At 40.9% G+C, this 13,079-nt stretch overlaps 1 protein-coding gene across 1 annotated transcript in view; it reads right to left on the reverse strand.

The window, feature by feature from the left end:
- Positions 1-13,079, reverse strand: part of cpne5b (copine Vb) — a 146,791-nt gene that overhangs the window by 58,417 nt on the left and 75,295 nt on the right. Inside the window, exon 8 of the mRNA XM_078092396.1 lies at positions 7,542-7,605. Coding sequence (XP_077948522.1) covers positions 7,542-7,605 — 64 coding nt within the window. The remainder of the gene's footprint in view (positions 1-7,541; positions 7,606-13,079) is intronic.

Raw genomic sequence — 13,079 nt, forward strand, 5'->3', positions numbered from 1 at the left:
CGCTACCGGCGACAGGGAGGTTGAATAGGAACACTTGAGAGCCTTGGACTTGAGAATGCGTCGGTTAGTAAGCAAGGAACGCTAAAGTTTTGGTCATTTCTCGCGGTACACCGCGCATGCGTGACGTGCCTGCCTTCAGACAGGGAAAAAAGTAGCGGCTTATAGTCCGGAATTTATGCTAGCCCTCATTTTCTACGTAAAATATGTATTTGGATATTAATCATAGCTAAAAAAAAAAATCTCAGTAGTAAATAATTGCAAAATCAATCCACCATGCAACTATATTTGTCAAGTAATGTATACTGATTAAAGCCAGTGCTGGAGAGGTGTTTTAAAAATTCAATCCATTCTTTTTCATTCTATCGTCTCCGACCTTGCAACTAATGGGACATTGTTCTGCCATCCCCCCCTACATTCACCCGACTTTAAGTATAGTAAATCAAGCGCAGTAAAGCCTTGTCTGGTGAGTCATACATTTAACTGGTGGTGGTATCATTTTCACATAGTAACTTGCTTTATTCACATTTAATTTGTCAAATTGCATGGTATAGTAGCATCTCATTTCATGCTAAATATTCTTAAAGTTCATTGCTATAACTACTTTGCGCAGTAAAATTGTTCCGTGGACCGTCACGGTATTATGTCAATGCACTCTGGCTGGCTCACACAATTCTCTGGTCTAATGCGACCCTGTTCTCCTTGAGGCGCTCTAACAGACCACATTCAACACGACTGTCACGACCTGGCTCTTTGGGCCATGACAAGATTGGAGTTACACTGGTTTCCGAGGTGTAACATTCTTTATTTAACACACAAAACAACGAAAAACCACAACCATTCCAGATGGGATGTGAATGTCAGTATTATCAGTAGTGTAGGATGTGCATGAGGGTAAAGTGTAAATGGTGTGTGTTGTCCAGGGCATTTAACCCAAAGGAAAACCGGATTCAACAGGCGGCTGCCCTACCACACCGGACGTCTGCTGGAGAGAAGAGAGAGCGACAGAATCAATGAATGAACACAGGGCTTTCTAATCTCAGGGCACCCAGCCCAGGTGCCTTCAATCACCAAATCTCATTGGAAGGCTGCTGCCTCCACAGCAGGGGTCGTCACAACGACCAACACTAACACTAGCAGGACTAACACGACCTCTCTCATTCCTGGTCTAACACGACCCGGTTTAACATGACCATTTTCAAAAAAGAAAAGAACGACAAGCTGACACAATCTTGCATTTTCCAGTCAAAGTTGACCGTCACTCCTGAAATAATGTTGCGGTCTGACTTGACCCTAACGTATCCTCTCCTGTGGCCTGTCAGGGCCCTCTCTTTCACTTTCGGATCTGTTGAAATCCCCCCGCATGCCTTACTGTGGACTAGCTAGACACTTGCTATAATGTTTGGTGGTCTTAAATGACCCCCGTATCCTGGTCCGAGAGACAAATTGAGACCTTTGTCTGTCCTTGGCTCGGTTAACTTGACCCATCTCGTAACTCTGGTTCAACATTACCTACTGTTTTGTCACCCTACCCTTTAACATTCTCTCGTGATTCCTAATTCTTATAAATATAATTTATTCATATAAAAATTAAAAATTACTTGGCTGCTGATGAGGCGTGTACGATTTATTTTGCTATTCTCCCTTCCTGTTTTGGGCTCTACTTGTTTGGTAGGAGTGCAGGGAAGGGGCGACTTATCATAAGCGTATGGACTAGCTAATCTCTGAAACACAGCGAGTTCATTAGAGATGCTATAACGGTAGACGGTCAGGGCTTGAGGCCGTACACTGGGCAGCTATGGTGCCACTAACGATAGCTTAATAGCTTTTTAATGTTGCAGCTTGCACCTAGTGTGCTGGCTGAGGGCCACGTGGCCAATCAGCAAAAGAGTGTGTGCCAGGTTGTGAGAGACTGAGTGAGTGAGAGCAGGAGTGTTGAATGCCCATTTAAAGTCCTTCATGCATCGAACTAGAAGGTCCTCACTGCATCTTTATCGCACAAGGCCAGGCATCACTCAGCACACACTTCCCTCTGACATACTCATGATCCACTCCACTCCAGCAGCGCAAGCAACTTTATCTGCATTCCTGCTCTTATTCCTGGACAAACGCAATCCACGTGTGCGCCATTTGAAAAAAGCCTGCTAATGCACCGTGCTTCATTCTCTTAAAAACACTCCTTTACTCCTGGGGAATGTTTGCGGTCATGATTGACAAATATATAAAGAGAATTGAGATTTCTGTACCTTCTCTGGATGCGTTTATTTTCAACAAGTACCTAACTTCAACTGGACTGATAGCGTAGTCCCTCTAAACATGAAAGTGGGGTTCAAGCGGACAATTTAGTGTTCTTGATTGCATCTCCCATACATTAAAAATAAAATATGTTAATAGGTCTTCTCCCAGCACCTAAAAAGTATGGAGTTTTTTTTCCATATTGACTGATATATGGCGCCCCACCGTGGTGTACATTATATTTTGAAATTCTGATCGTCGGAAATCTTTAGCAAGAAGGCAGCATGTGTTCACTGGGATTTAATGTAGATGCTGACACCTACTACTGAAGAAAGCCAAGAACGTTTGCTCTATAGGAATAAAGTGAGCTTGCTGATCAAGTTGCTCACAAAGCAAACACTGGTTGAAATTCAAAGAGGCAACATTTCCGTTCTGAGGGACGACACATAACAAAATCCCTGCAGAGTTAATAGGCACATAAAAGCATTTATGGCAATGGCATGTGTTGAGGATATGAAATATGCATCTGGTCCTGCCTTATTAAGGTTCTGTGGCACGAAACACTCTCTGTCAAAGGTCTGTGAGCAACAGCCATTTGCTAATATGAAGTGAATCAGAGTATCAATATTTATAAGAGAGGTGAGGTTGGATAGAGACACAAGAGTAGTAAAGAATTGTTTTTGACAGGAGAGAGTTATAGATGCCCTGATTAAGATAGAGTTCATAGACATGAGTTAGTGTTGTCTCTTGGGGGCTAAATGAGGAAAAAAGATAAATGGTATTGTCTCTTTTTTTCTGTCTTTCTACAAATAGTTCTTTCCTTGCCTGGATGAGCTTCTCCCATTTCTTGCTTGATTTAAAGCCAAAGGATTTGAAATGTGAGATTCATGTTGTCTTGTAGCATTTAATGAGGATTGCCAAACAGCATACGTGAGTGGAATAAAGTGTCAGCAATTTCTGCTTCCCACTCCTCAGCAGTGTCTTCTGCGCCACCTCCAGCTGCTCCAGGTTTTCCATTTTCTCCATTTGATATTTATTCCTTTTTCCCTTCTCACCATAAAGAAAAAACGGTTTGTTTGTTCTGTGGAAAATGCAGCGAACACTGTCTTTAAGATTTATTTCACTATGCCAAGTGACATTTTGAGGCATTAAAGAAGGCAGTGAATAGAAGCACAGGAAGTGAGGCCAACAGACGTTGTTGACCTGTCGTGTAAAATTATGTTTACTAAACTTGTGTTCTTGAGGACATACTGTAACGTGCAATCAAAGGATTAAAAAATATAGAGGCCACTCATCCTGTCGTGGAACATCTCCACTCGTTGTTTGTGGCCAAAAAAGGCACAAGCTGTGGACCAAAAATTCCAGCGGTTAAATTTGTACAATTTAAAAAAATGAATAATTTTTTTTATTTTTAAGATAACCTCTCGGGGTTGGAACGAATTGTTTGTGTGCCAGCTAAAATTAACAGACTAACTGTCTTCTGCTATAGCAACAATTACTTTTTACTTATCCACTCTACAAGTTACATCTGTCAGTTATTCTGTAGGATGGGGGGATTTACTGGTTTCCTCCTAGGTTGTATTCGCAAACAGCCGTAGCCACCCCAACAGATTTGTTGCTTCTGGATTGTTAAAAGTGTTGCAAGTGGGAGTTAATCAAATTCATGTGATCCAATACTTTGATGGTAAAAGTGTTGGGCCTTAACATAGCATTAAAGAAATGTTTGAATATATATACCTCATGAACTTTGTTCAAATGCAAGAACAATAATTTTCTAATTACCAGTTCGGTTCCTGAAGCTTTCACGGTATCTTGTCCGTATGGTTTGATTTTCCGAAAATCAAACTGAGATCAGTTAATGCAAAATGATCCGAAAGATTTTCTTCTACTCTACATTCGGCATTAAACTGAGAAATAATTAGAGCAAAATTGCATAGCTTGTCATTTATAGATGGCAGGGGTTGCACAACATGGGAGGATTGCTGCAATATCTAACTTAAGATTTGTTTCCACGAGACCGCAAAAATGTCATTGATCATAGCTTTAATAATAGTTAAAAAATATAAAAGCACATTTAAGCAATAAGGTACGAGAGGCTCTACTTTATAGTCAATAATGCACTGTTCAAGGGTGTTGTTGGCAAACCATATTGCTTTTGCTTGTCCGTGATATTATTTGTAAGTAAATAGCTAAAAGGTGCCCTAATGTTAAGTCTATCGCGAAAGCTCGCATTTCCCAAAACTGCTCATGTGTTTCCAAGCTGTTTTTAGGCAATCGCCACCGAGCTAAAAACTGAAATGACAACGGTCGCGCCAAATCTGTTATTTTGATCACCCCACCGATATGGAATGCTCAGGTCAATGTACACAGGTAACAACTAAAAGACCAACAAATAGTAACACTTAAATTGTACTTGTAACGCCACTTATCTATAGCAAATTGTAAATTGGCTTATTTGAGGAAATTGCACTTTCTTGTTTCTTGCTCTTCTGAGTTTGTATCCCTAGGGTTGAATCCAGGACGCTGTGGCCAACGGGGAGGGTCAATAGAAAGTAAGAAAGAAGAATGCGTCCGTTAGTAAGCGAGGATTGCTATAGTTTTGGTCATCTCCCGCGGTAGACCGCTCATGCGTCACGTCACGCATGAGCGTGACGTGACGCATTCAGACGGGGTGAATTTTCCCCTTCAGACGGGGTGAATTTATGAATGAAAGTTAGAACGTTCTGTCACAACGATGTTGTTACGTATCATCCCGCTTTTCCTAGTGGGCATACGGCGTATACCTGCGTATCACGTAGACTACACCACTGGTTGCCCCTGACTTGCACCTGTCTGTCTCACTCTTGCGCGTTAGCCCGTAAAAAAAATGATACATTAGCCGCACCGTTGTCTAAGTGAGAGCGTGGGAAAAAAGTAGCGGCTTATAGTCCGGAATTTACGGTAAATTAAATACTGCGGCAATATTTAAATAAAACCTGAAATTATTTAAAACTAGTCCAACAGCTATTTCCATAAAAGAAAATAAACACAAACTGCACACCCATAAAGTGTATTCAAGTGTATTAAATATTCCTGCTGCAGAGTATGTCGGCAAAAAGAAAAATAGCAACCAGTCACACACATCATCATGAACAGAAAAATGATTAATAATGTCACTTTGTGAACGCTAAATGTGTGTAAACCTCATCGACCCGACCAGATCCATCATTACAAACATATGCTGTGCAGACAAGCATTTTGCACGACAAGAGAACGTAACTTTGAATTCTAGTCTAGATCACAGTTTCCAAAAATACTGCTATGTATGAACGCATTATAGCAAAATGTTGAAAATCATGCATTAGGAATCATATACAAAAGTAAGTAAGTTTGGGACAAGCTATAAACACAATAACAAATGACCATTTGAAATAAAATCTAAAATATTTTTATAAATGTACTTGTTTCTTTACACATGCAGCAGTTACGGATCGATCAGCGATCAGCATTCCTCTAGAGTTGTGAATCTGGCCACCTGGCTTACCTGCAAACCTCCCTCTCGTTTTATCTGTGTTGGTACAGTAGGCCTTTCCGCTAGGCATGAAATAATTCTCTATTAATTCACTCCACTGTCTCTGTATCCGTTTCAATCCATCAGACTTCTCTCCTTTACAAATCTTAAAATCTCTGCATCTGTCCATCTTATTTCTGCTTGTTTGCGCTCGCATTTTCATTGTGCCATTTTTTCTTTCTCATTTACATTCTTTCTCTCTTAGTGCAACAGAGCAAATTGCACTCCCTTGCTTTTCAATATCCGCTCCTCATCTGCGTGCATTGAAGCATTCAAAGCTTTGGTTGGCTCATGGGACGATCGGCACTCACCCCATCATGTTCCTGGGCCGTTTCATTAGTGGACAGCTGCCCTGTCTGTTATGCTGTAAGAGGGAGCTGTGTGTGTCTGGCTGTGTAAATTAGTGTGATGGGTATTAAAAAGGTAGATAAATTAGTCGATAGATGGATAGACACAAAGATAGGGAGTTCCGCACATATACCAAATACTTTGTATCTGATCCCTCACATTGAAGAATAAATACTATCATACAATGCTTTTTTTCTAAAGAACAGGCATTTGTTCCCTGGGTGAACCTCTGTAAAGGCCTATGCGCCCCTCTTCTCTTCCACGCTGACTGTGCCGAGTGATTGCACAAGTCATCCAAACTGATCGAATCAGATGGGCACAAAACCTCCTACAGTACTTGCATCCACACGTGTTGATAATCAGTTGTGATGTTCTATCATAGTTGATAGTTCGACTATTGTGGCATGTAACGGTGAATCGGATAAGGAACTGGACTTTGCGTCCAGATCCCGACGGCGTCTTCTCTCCGTTATCAAATCAGCCAATAGCGCCATTCGCTGTACTCATGTACTATTAACATCATGCAAAAATAGTATGTTGTTGTTGGTAGTGGTGAAGCGGTCAAGCGGAAATGGCTGTATCACAACTAGTTGTAATGAAAACAGCGCCACCTATCGTATCGGATATGACATGCTTTCGGCCGATGATTCGATTTATTCAATGCCATGTATATTGGGATAATAGCACTTGCTCCGAAAGATAGCATAGTCCGACTAAGCAAAGATTCGAATTATACCATCATGTAAACACACTGACAGACACTGCTTTTCACCCAGCTTTTATGTCGGTTGCTGTTCAGAGGCAATACACTGTTACAGGTTCCCAAACTGATAACAATGATTGTTTTGGGATTACTTGTACCATTGCTTGTTAAATCACAAAGCTGAGCTCAGTGGTCAAAGATTAGCCATCGCCGATGGATAATGCATCGTTCATCTGCCACCTGATCCTTTTGATTTTTGAAGTCAGAATGTCAAAAAAAAAGTGATTGATATTTGAGGCAGGGCAAAACAGTTGTTGACATTTTCAATGATGAAATTGGATAATGGAAAAAGATGATATTTTGTTGCGCAGAATTGCATTGTACATCTTTCACTGCAACAATAACACACGAAAAGCGTTTATGGCCTTTGGGCAGGATCGGCTATTGATGAACGAACACACACATGTCAGAATACATTGCAAAAGGCCAATGGAATTGGGCAATACCCCAAATCTTAACATGTTCATTACAGATAATTAAACTTCATTTAACAAGCAGTTTATTTTGTCTTTAGCTGTGCACTTGCACTTATTTGCCCCTCTAAGCATTGCCCCTCATGCTAAATCTACTTAATGTGAGAAGACTGTTTAACCAGGTGTCTCTGACAGATGTTTGCCTTCTAACGGGAGACTATTAAGGCTTACTTACTCGACAATTGCTCAACTCTTCTGCGGATAGGACGACTGTGCCGCATTTCTTCCCATGGATTCCTCTGTGGAGTAGAGAACACACACCTTTTACTTGTTAATTCTTAAGCAATCATGGAAGGTCACAGCAAGGAGAAAAAGCATTTTATTTTCTCAAACGTTTGCTGTTTGTGATTAAACCAAGCAAGTTTGATGTAGCTCACCTTTGACACTCGTAGAAAATATTTAAAATTCAACTAAAATGTTTAATATTGCTAAAGAGGGCCATGTGATGACCTCACAGTAATTTATCTAATGAGCTTGTTATACCGGAGCTCCAAATCTACAAAGGAAACTTATTCCCTAAAAATAATATCGCTGCTATACTTGGGTGATTGACCAAATAAAAACAGAATTTACTACTATACATCCTGAAATACCTGCAAACAAATACTTTCATGTATCTTATCTTCATTTCATCCTGCGACTGCTACTTTATGTGTTATGGTTGGCTCATTGGAATGTGACAACATACATTTCACGTTATTCTCAATAACACACTTTTTTTAGAAAAGAAATATGCTCTCACTTAATACCTATTGGAAAACCCCCAAATATTCCACCTCTTCAATCCACTCAAAATGTATCACCTTTCCCTCATCTGGCTGACGTCTGTGTGTCACACATCTCCAAGAGCACTAAATGTCTCCCCAGGAGGACTGGGACGTTTACTGCGATCATTTGGTTACTTGCCAATTATTAATCAGATTTGTGTCACAGTCACTACTTATTAGTTTGAAAGGCTACCGAGTAGGGAGGCATTTCGGATTGGCTTAATTTCAGTCCAAGGTTGCTACAGTCCAAATGCACAAAGCAAAAAAAAAAACGCATGTGCTTTCAATACATTTTGTATACGATGTAATGTAGAAAGTTATGGACACATTTTCAGTCAACACATTACAATATGTGTTGTTGCAAACTATTAACTATTTATGGTTTGTTTAGGCAAATTAAAAGCAATTATAGGCTAAGTATTGGTTAAGTATTACAAATAGAAATACTGTACTGAAACATTAACCTAAATCCATACACCTTAAAAATACTATTTAGGACCATAATTCCTTTGCAAACCGAATCAAATTAAAATGATGTGGAAATGCAGAAGGAATCATGGAATAAGATCAGATTTGTACGTTGTTATTTTTTGCAACATTTAAAAAAAAAAAAAAACTTGATTTATATTGCTTGCAGTTACAGAGAATAGACTTCCTAAGGGTGCCACAGAATATACTGCTCCATCATACTGGAAAGCTGAAGAAATAGCCTGGCAGTACTTTTTTATTCTTTGAACTACACATATACAAATTAGAAATCTCCTTCAGTTTTAACTGAAACTCCCTCCCTCTGACGGCAGCCCAGCCAATCACACAGCGCACTTTCATTTCCTCATTCATTAAAGTACTCCGTATCAAGCGTATTTTAGCGCAGTTTCCACATACGAACAAAATAAGATCTGTTACGTTAAGTGTCCTTTTCTGGACGATCCTGTTGATGAAGAAGCGGTATTACTTCGCAGGGTGGTAAACACATTTAGAGACGAAAAGTGTACGTCGCTCTGAAACGTCTTTTAAACTTTTTTGTTCCCTGGACACAAACCAGTGAGAGCCATTAAAGAGGAGTTCCACAGGATGCACCTGAATTAAACACATTATAGGTTCAATACTATTGTACCAGTTTTTACCAGCGATAGTTCTTGTAAATATGAGCATGTGTGTGTATTTCAAGCCTGTATGTAGTGCATTCTAACAGAGTGAAAAAAATGTAATTTTCCCACTCGGAATTAGTAAATGTATGGATTATGATTAGTGTGTAAATTAAATATTAATTGACAACACTATGTTGGAACCTTTGCGTGGACCTGAGCAGCAATTTTCTCGTACGCCGTTTCTCTGTCTTTTCTTTCTAATTACGGGTTCATACTCGTAATTACGCTTGCATTAATATTTGCAGCTCAATGGGGTAAAGTACCCCGACAGATTGTTTGTAGTTGTTGCCATGGTAACTCCCAGTATCATGGCTCGATTCATGCTGCCTTCATACCGTGGTGGTGCGCACGCTCAACTTTGAGTCAATCTACTCAGAGAGTTACGCCTACTCTCAGAGTTTCCCATCTCAGGGTAAAGCAACTCTAAGCAAGTAAAGCAAAAGTTTAGGGTTTGACTCAGAGTTTGGTAAACCTCTTACTTGAAACTGACCCCTGGTTTCAAACAGTGTTTGTTCTACCTTCTGAATGGTGGTTCAACGAAAATCAAACTCAATCATACCTTAAAGTGTCACGAACAGGTAGGCAGAGGGAGGACTTCAAAATTCAAAAGGGCAAAACGCAGATGCAAACGCAGATGCAGACGCAGACCGGGACCAGGCAATACATTCATGAAGACCTTCAGACATTCAATGACGCAACAAAGGACAAAAGATACACATGGCTTAATACACTGGGAAGGTGCAGGTGATTGGACACAGGTGGAAACAGAGACACTTTGAGAGACATTACTTTTGCCTCCCACATGCAAGTTCAAGCTGTACAGCCACAGCACAGAGGACCAGCAGCTACACTAGTATTAGTTGTTAATAATGTTGTGTAAGGATAAGTTAAAGGTTTAAGGAAATGCCCTGATTGTCTATCGGAAATAATCCACCAAGAGAAGACACAGATACCAGTTTATAAATGTCTTCAGTGTGATGAATGTGTGAAAATACTGAAAATGTAGAACAATAAACAGTCAGTTAGGTTGTGATGACCTGACACATTCAAGAATTGTTTTCCCCAGTCGGTGAAATGCAGCGAGCCAGTAGAAATGTAGTGCTTTGCTTCACCCGCCACCCATCAAAATAGCATTTATGCTATCGCCGCTAATTTCATAGAAACCAAAGTACTGTATCAACCTACTAAAGTAGTGTTGTCTGGTGAAAGGAGATACTGAGGATTACCAGTCTTCAAGTAGGATTAATCGGAAAACCCCTTTTTCAGTGGGGGAAGCCAAACATGTCCCCGTGACAAAGGAACATCACTGGTAAAGAAGATACTGTGAAATTAAACGTTTCAATAATCACTCCTCTGCCGCTGTTTTATTCAGGAGACAAACTGAAAAAACTTTGATCGATTCTGGAAGGAGGCATGTACCGGCTCTGTAACCTTTAAAACTGAACACAAGCACAACCATCTAAACATCAACGCTGTGCAGTGAAGCGAGGCCTCTCTAACACAATTACTGACTTCACTAACTCTGCCAAAGGGAAAAGTGAAACACTATTTCAAGGACAGAGAACAGACACACACACACCTGAGACATCCACCTCCTCAATTACCCACTGCTGATTCTACAAAGCCTCAGTCATTCGAGACCTCATTTGACTTTATTACAGCAGCCACCAGAGAGACTATGCCATTAATCAAATAGAATAGGGAAGGAGTGAGCAGCCACCCAGGAGAGCAAAGAAATGAACTGATGTGGCTGCTACAATTTCTCTGTTTCACTTCTGCATTAGAGAATGACCCAGCATCCATCGTGGCTCAAATGAGGCACACACTGCAAGGCTGCCCTGCATTGCTCTTCGAGGTAAAGAAGCTGCGGTTCATACCGATACTGCTTTATTCATACCTGGAATAAACATTGTTAGAGACATGGGATGTGTGTCATTGTATTTCATTCTCATTGGTTTATATTGCAATTCCGTATTAAGCCTTTTTAACTGCCAGAGCAGAAGTTGTGAAGCAGCCTGAAACGCACATTATTAAGATCTGGAAATGTGATTTCAAAACAAGCCAGTTTAGGAAAAGTGCACAGAAATATATGTCAATACATGCAAAGAGAAACAAAAGAAACTGTCACGACAAATTTGATTACATGGGATTTCTAAATTCTGCTGTGTTTGTTGTCACAAACAAAAAGAGAGTGAAATGGGGAAAACCCCTTTTCCTTTCTTTTTGTTGGCGACCTCAATTAGCTTCATAACAATGGCAGCTAATCTCACCAATACTTTGTTTGCCTTTGATGCTGCTAAATCATTTAATTCGTTAATTAATGCTAAAATAGCAGTTCCAAATGTTTAAACAGGCTGAGCTCAGTGCAGGAGCGGTGTGTTTGTGGATGACTGTGGGACTTAAGTTCTCTATAACCTAATGAAACTGTTAGTTTTCAACGGTGCTCCTGAATTGGTTAATTCAGTGCAGGAAACCGTCAAGTTGATTGGGCGCTGTAACTCAATCCAAAATGACAGAAAAAACGTTATCCAAACAGATGGCTCATGCTCGAAGGAAAAGAGTGTACAATTGATGCAAGGGTACCAAAACTGGATGAGCTGTCATTTCGACAACAAACACACTTTTCTCTCCACACTGTAACATTACATTACTAATATTTAGCTGACACTTTTATCCAAAGTGACTTACAATAAGTGCATTCAACCATAGGGGTACAAACTCAGAAGAACAAGAAACAAGAAAGTGCAATTTCATCAAATAAGCCAACTTACAACTTGCTATAGATGAGTGGCGTTACAAGTACAATTTAAGTGCTACAATTTCTAAGTCTTTTAGTCGAGGTAGAGTCTGAAGAGGTGTGTCTTTAGTTTGCTGCGGAAGATGTGAAGGCTCTCTGCGGTCCTGGTGTCTTCAGAGAGCTTGTTTCTCTGTACCATTTCGGAGCAAGGACAGCAAAGAGTCGTGATCTAGTCAAGTGTTTTGCTCTCAGTGAGGGAGGGACGAGCAGTTTTGCAGATGCAGAGCGGAGTGTGCGGGTCGGGATGTAGGGTTTGACCATGTCCTGGATGTAAGCTGGACCCGATCCATCCACAACATGGTACGTGAGCACCAATGTTTTGAACTGGATGCGGGCAACCACCGGTAACCAATCGGTAGAAGGAGAGAATTAGTAGGGTGTCATCGGCATAGCTGTGGTAAGAGAAGCCATGCGAGCGAATGACAGCGCCAAGAGAGTTGGTGTAGAGAGAGAAGAGGAGGGGACCCAGGACGGAACCCTGAAGAACTCCAGTAGTAAGAGGACAAGGTTTCAACACAGATCCTCGCCAGGTTACCCGGTAGGTGCGGCCGTCGAGGTAGGACGAAGGGAGAGAGCAGAGCCTGAGACAACAAGTTCCTGAAGGGAGGAAATAAGGATCTGGTGGTTGACTGTGTCAAATGCAGCAGAGAGGTCCAGAAGGATAAGGACAGAGGAAAGAGAGGCAGCTCTAGCAGTGTGGAGTTGTTCTGAGACAGCAAAGAGAGCAGTCTCTATGGAATGGCCTGCCTTGATGCCTGACTGGTGGGGGTCAAGGAGGTTGTTATGGTGGAGATAAGAGGAAAGTTGGTTAAAGATCGCACGTTCAAGAGTTTTGGACAAAAAGGGAAGAAGAGAGACCGGTCTGTAGTTGTTTTCTTCAGAAGGGTTGAGGGTAGGTTTCTTCAGGAGAGGGTTAACTCTTGCCTCCTTCAGAGAATTGGGAAAACAGCCAGATAACAGAGCATTGTTGATGAGACAGGTGAGGAAAGGAAGATGGT

Source organism: Gasterosteus aculeatus, chromosome 17, assembly GCF_964276395.1.
Source record: "Gasterosteus aculeatus chromosome 17, fGasAcu3.hap1.1, whole genome shotgun sequence".
NCBI classification, from domain to species: domain Eukaryota; kingdom Metazoa; phylum Chordata; class Actinopteri; order Perciformes; family Gasterosteidae; genus Gasterosteus; species Gasterosteus aculeatus.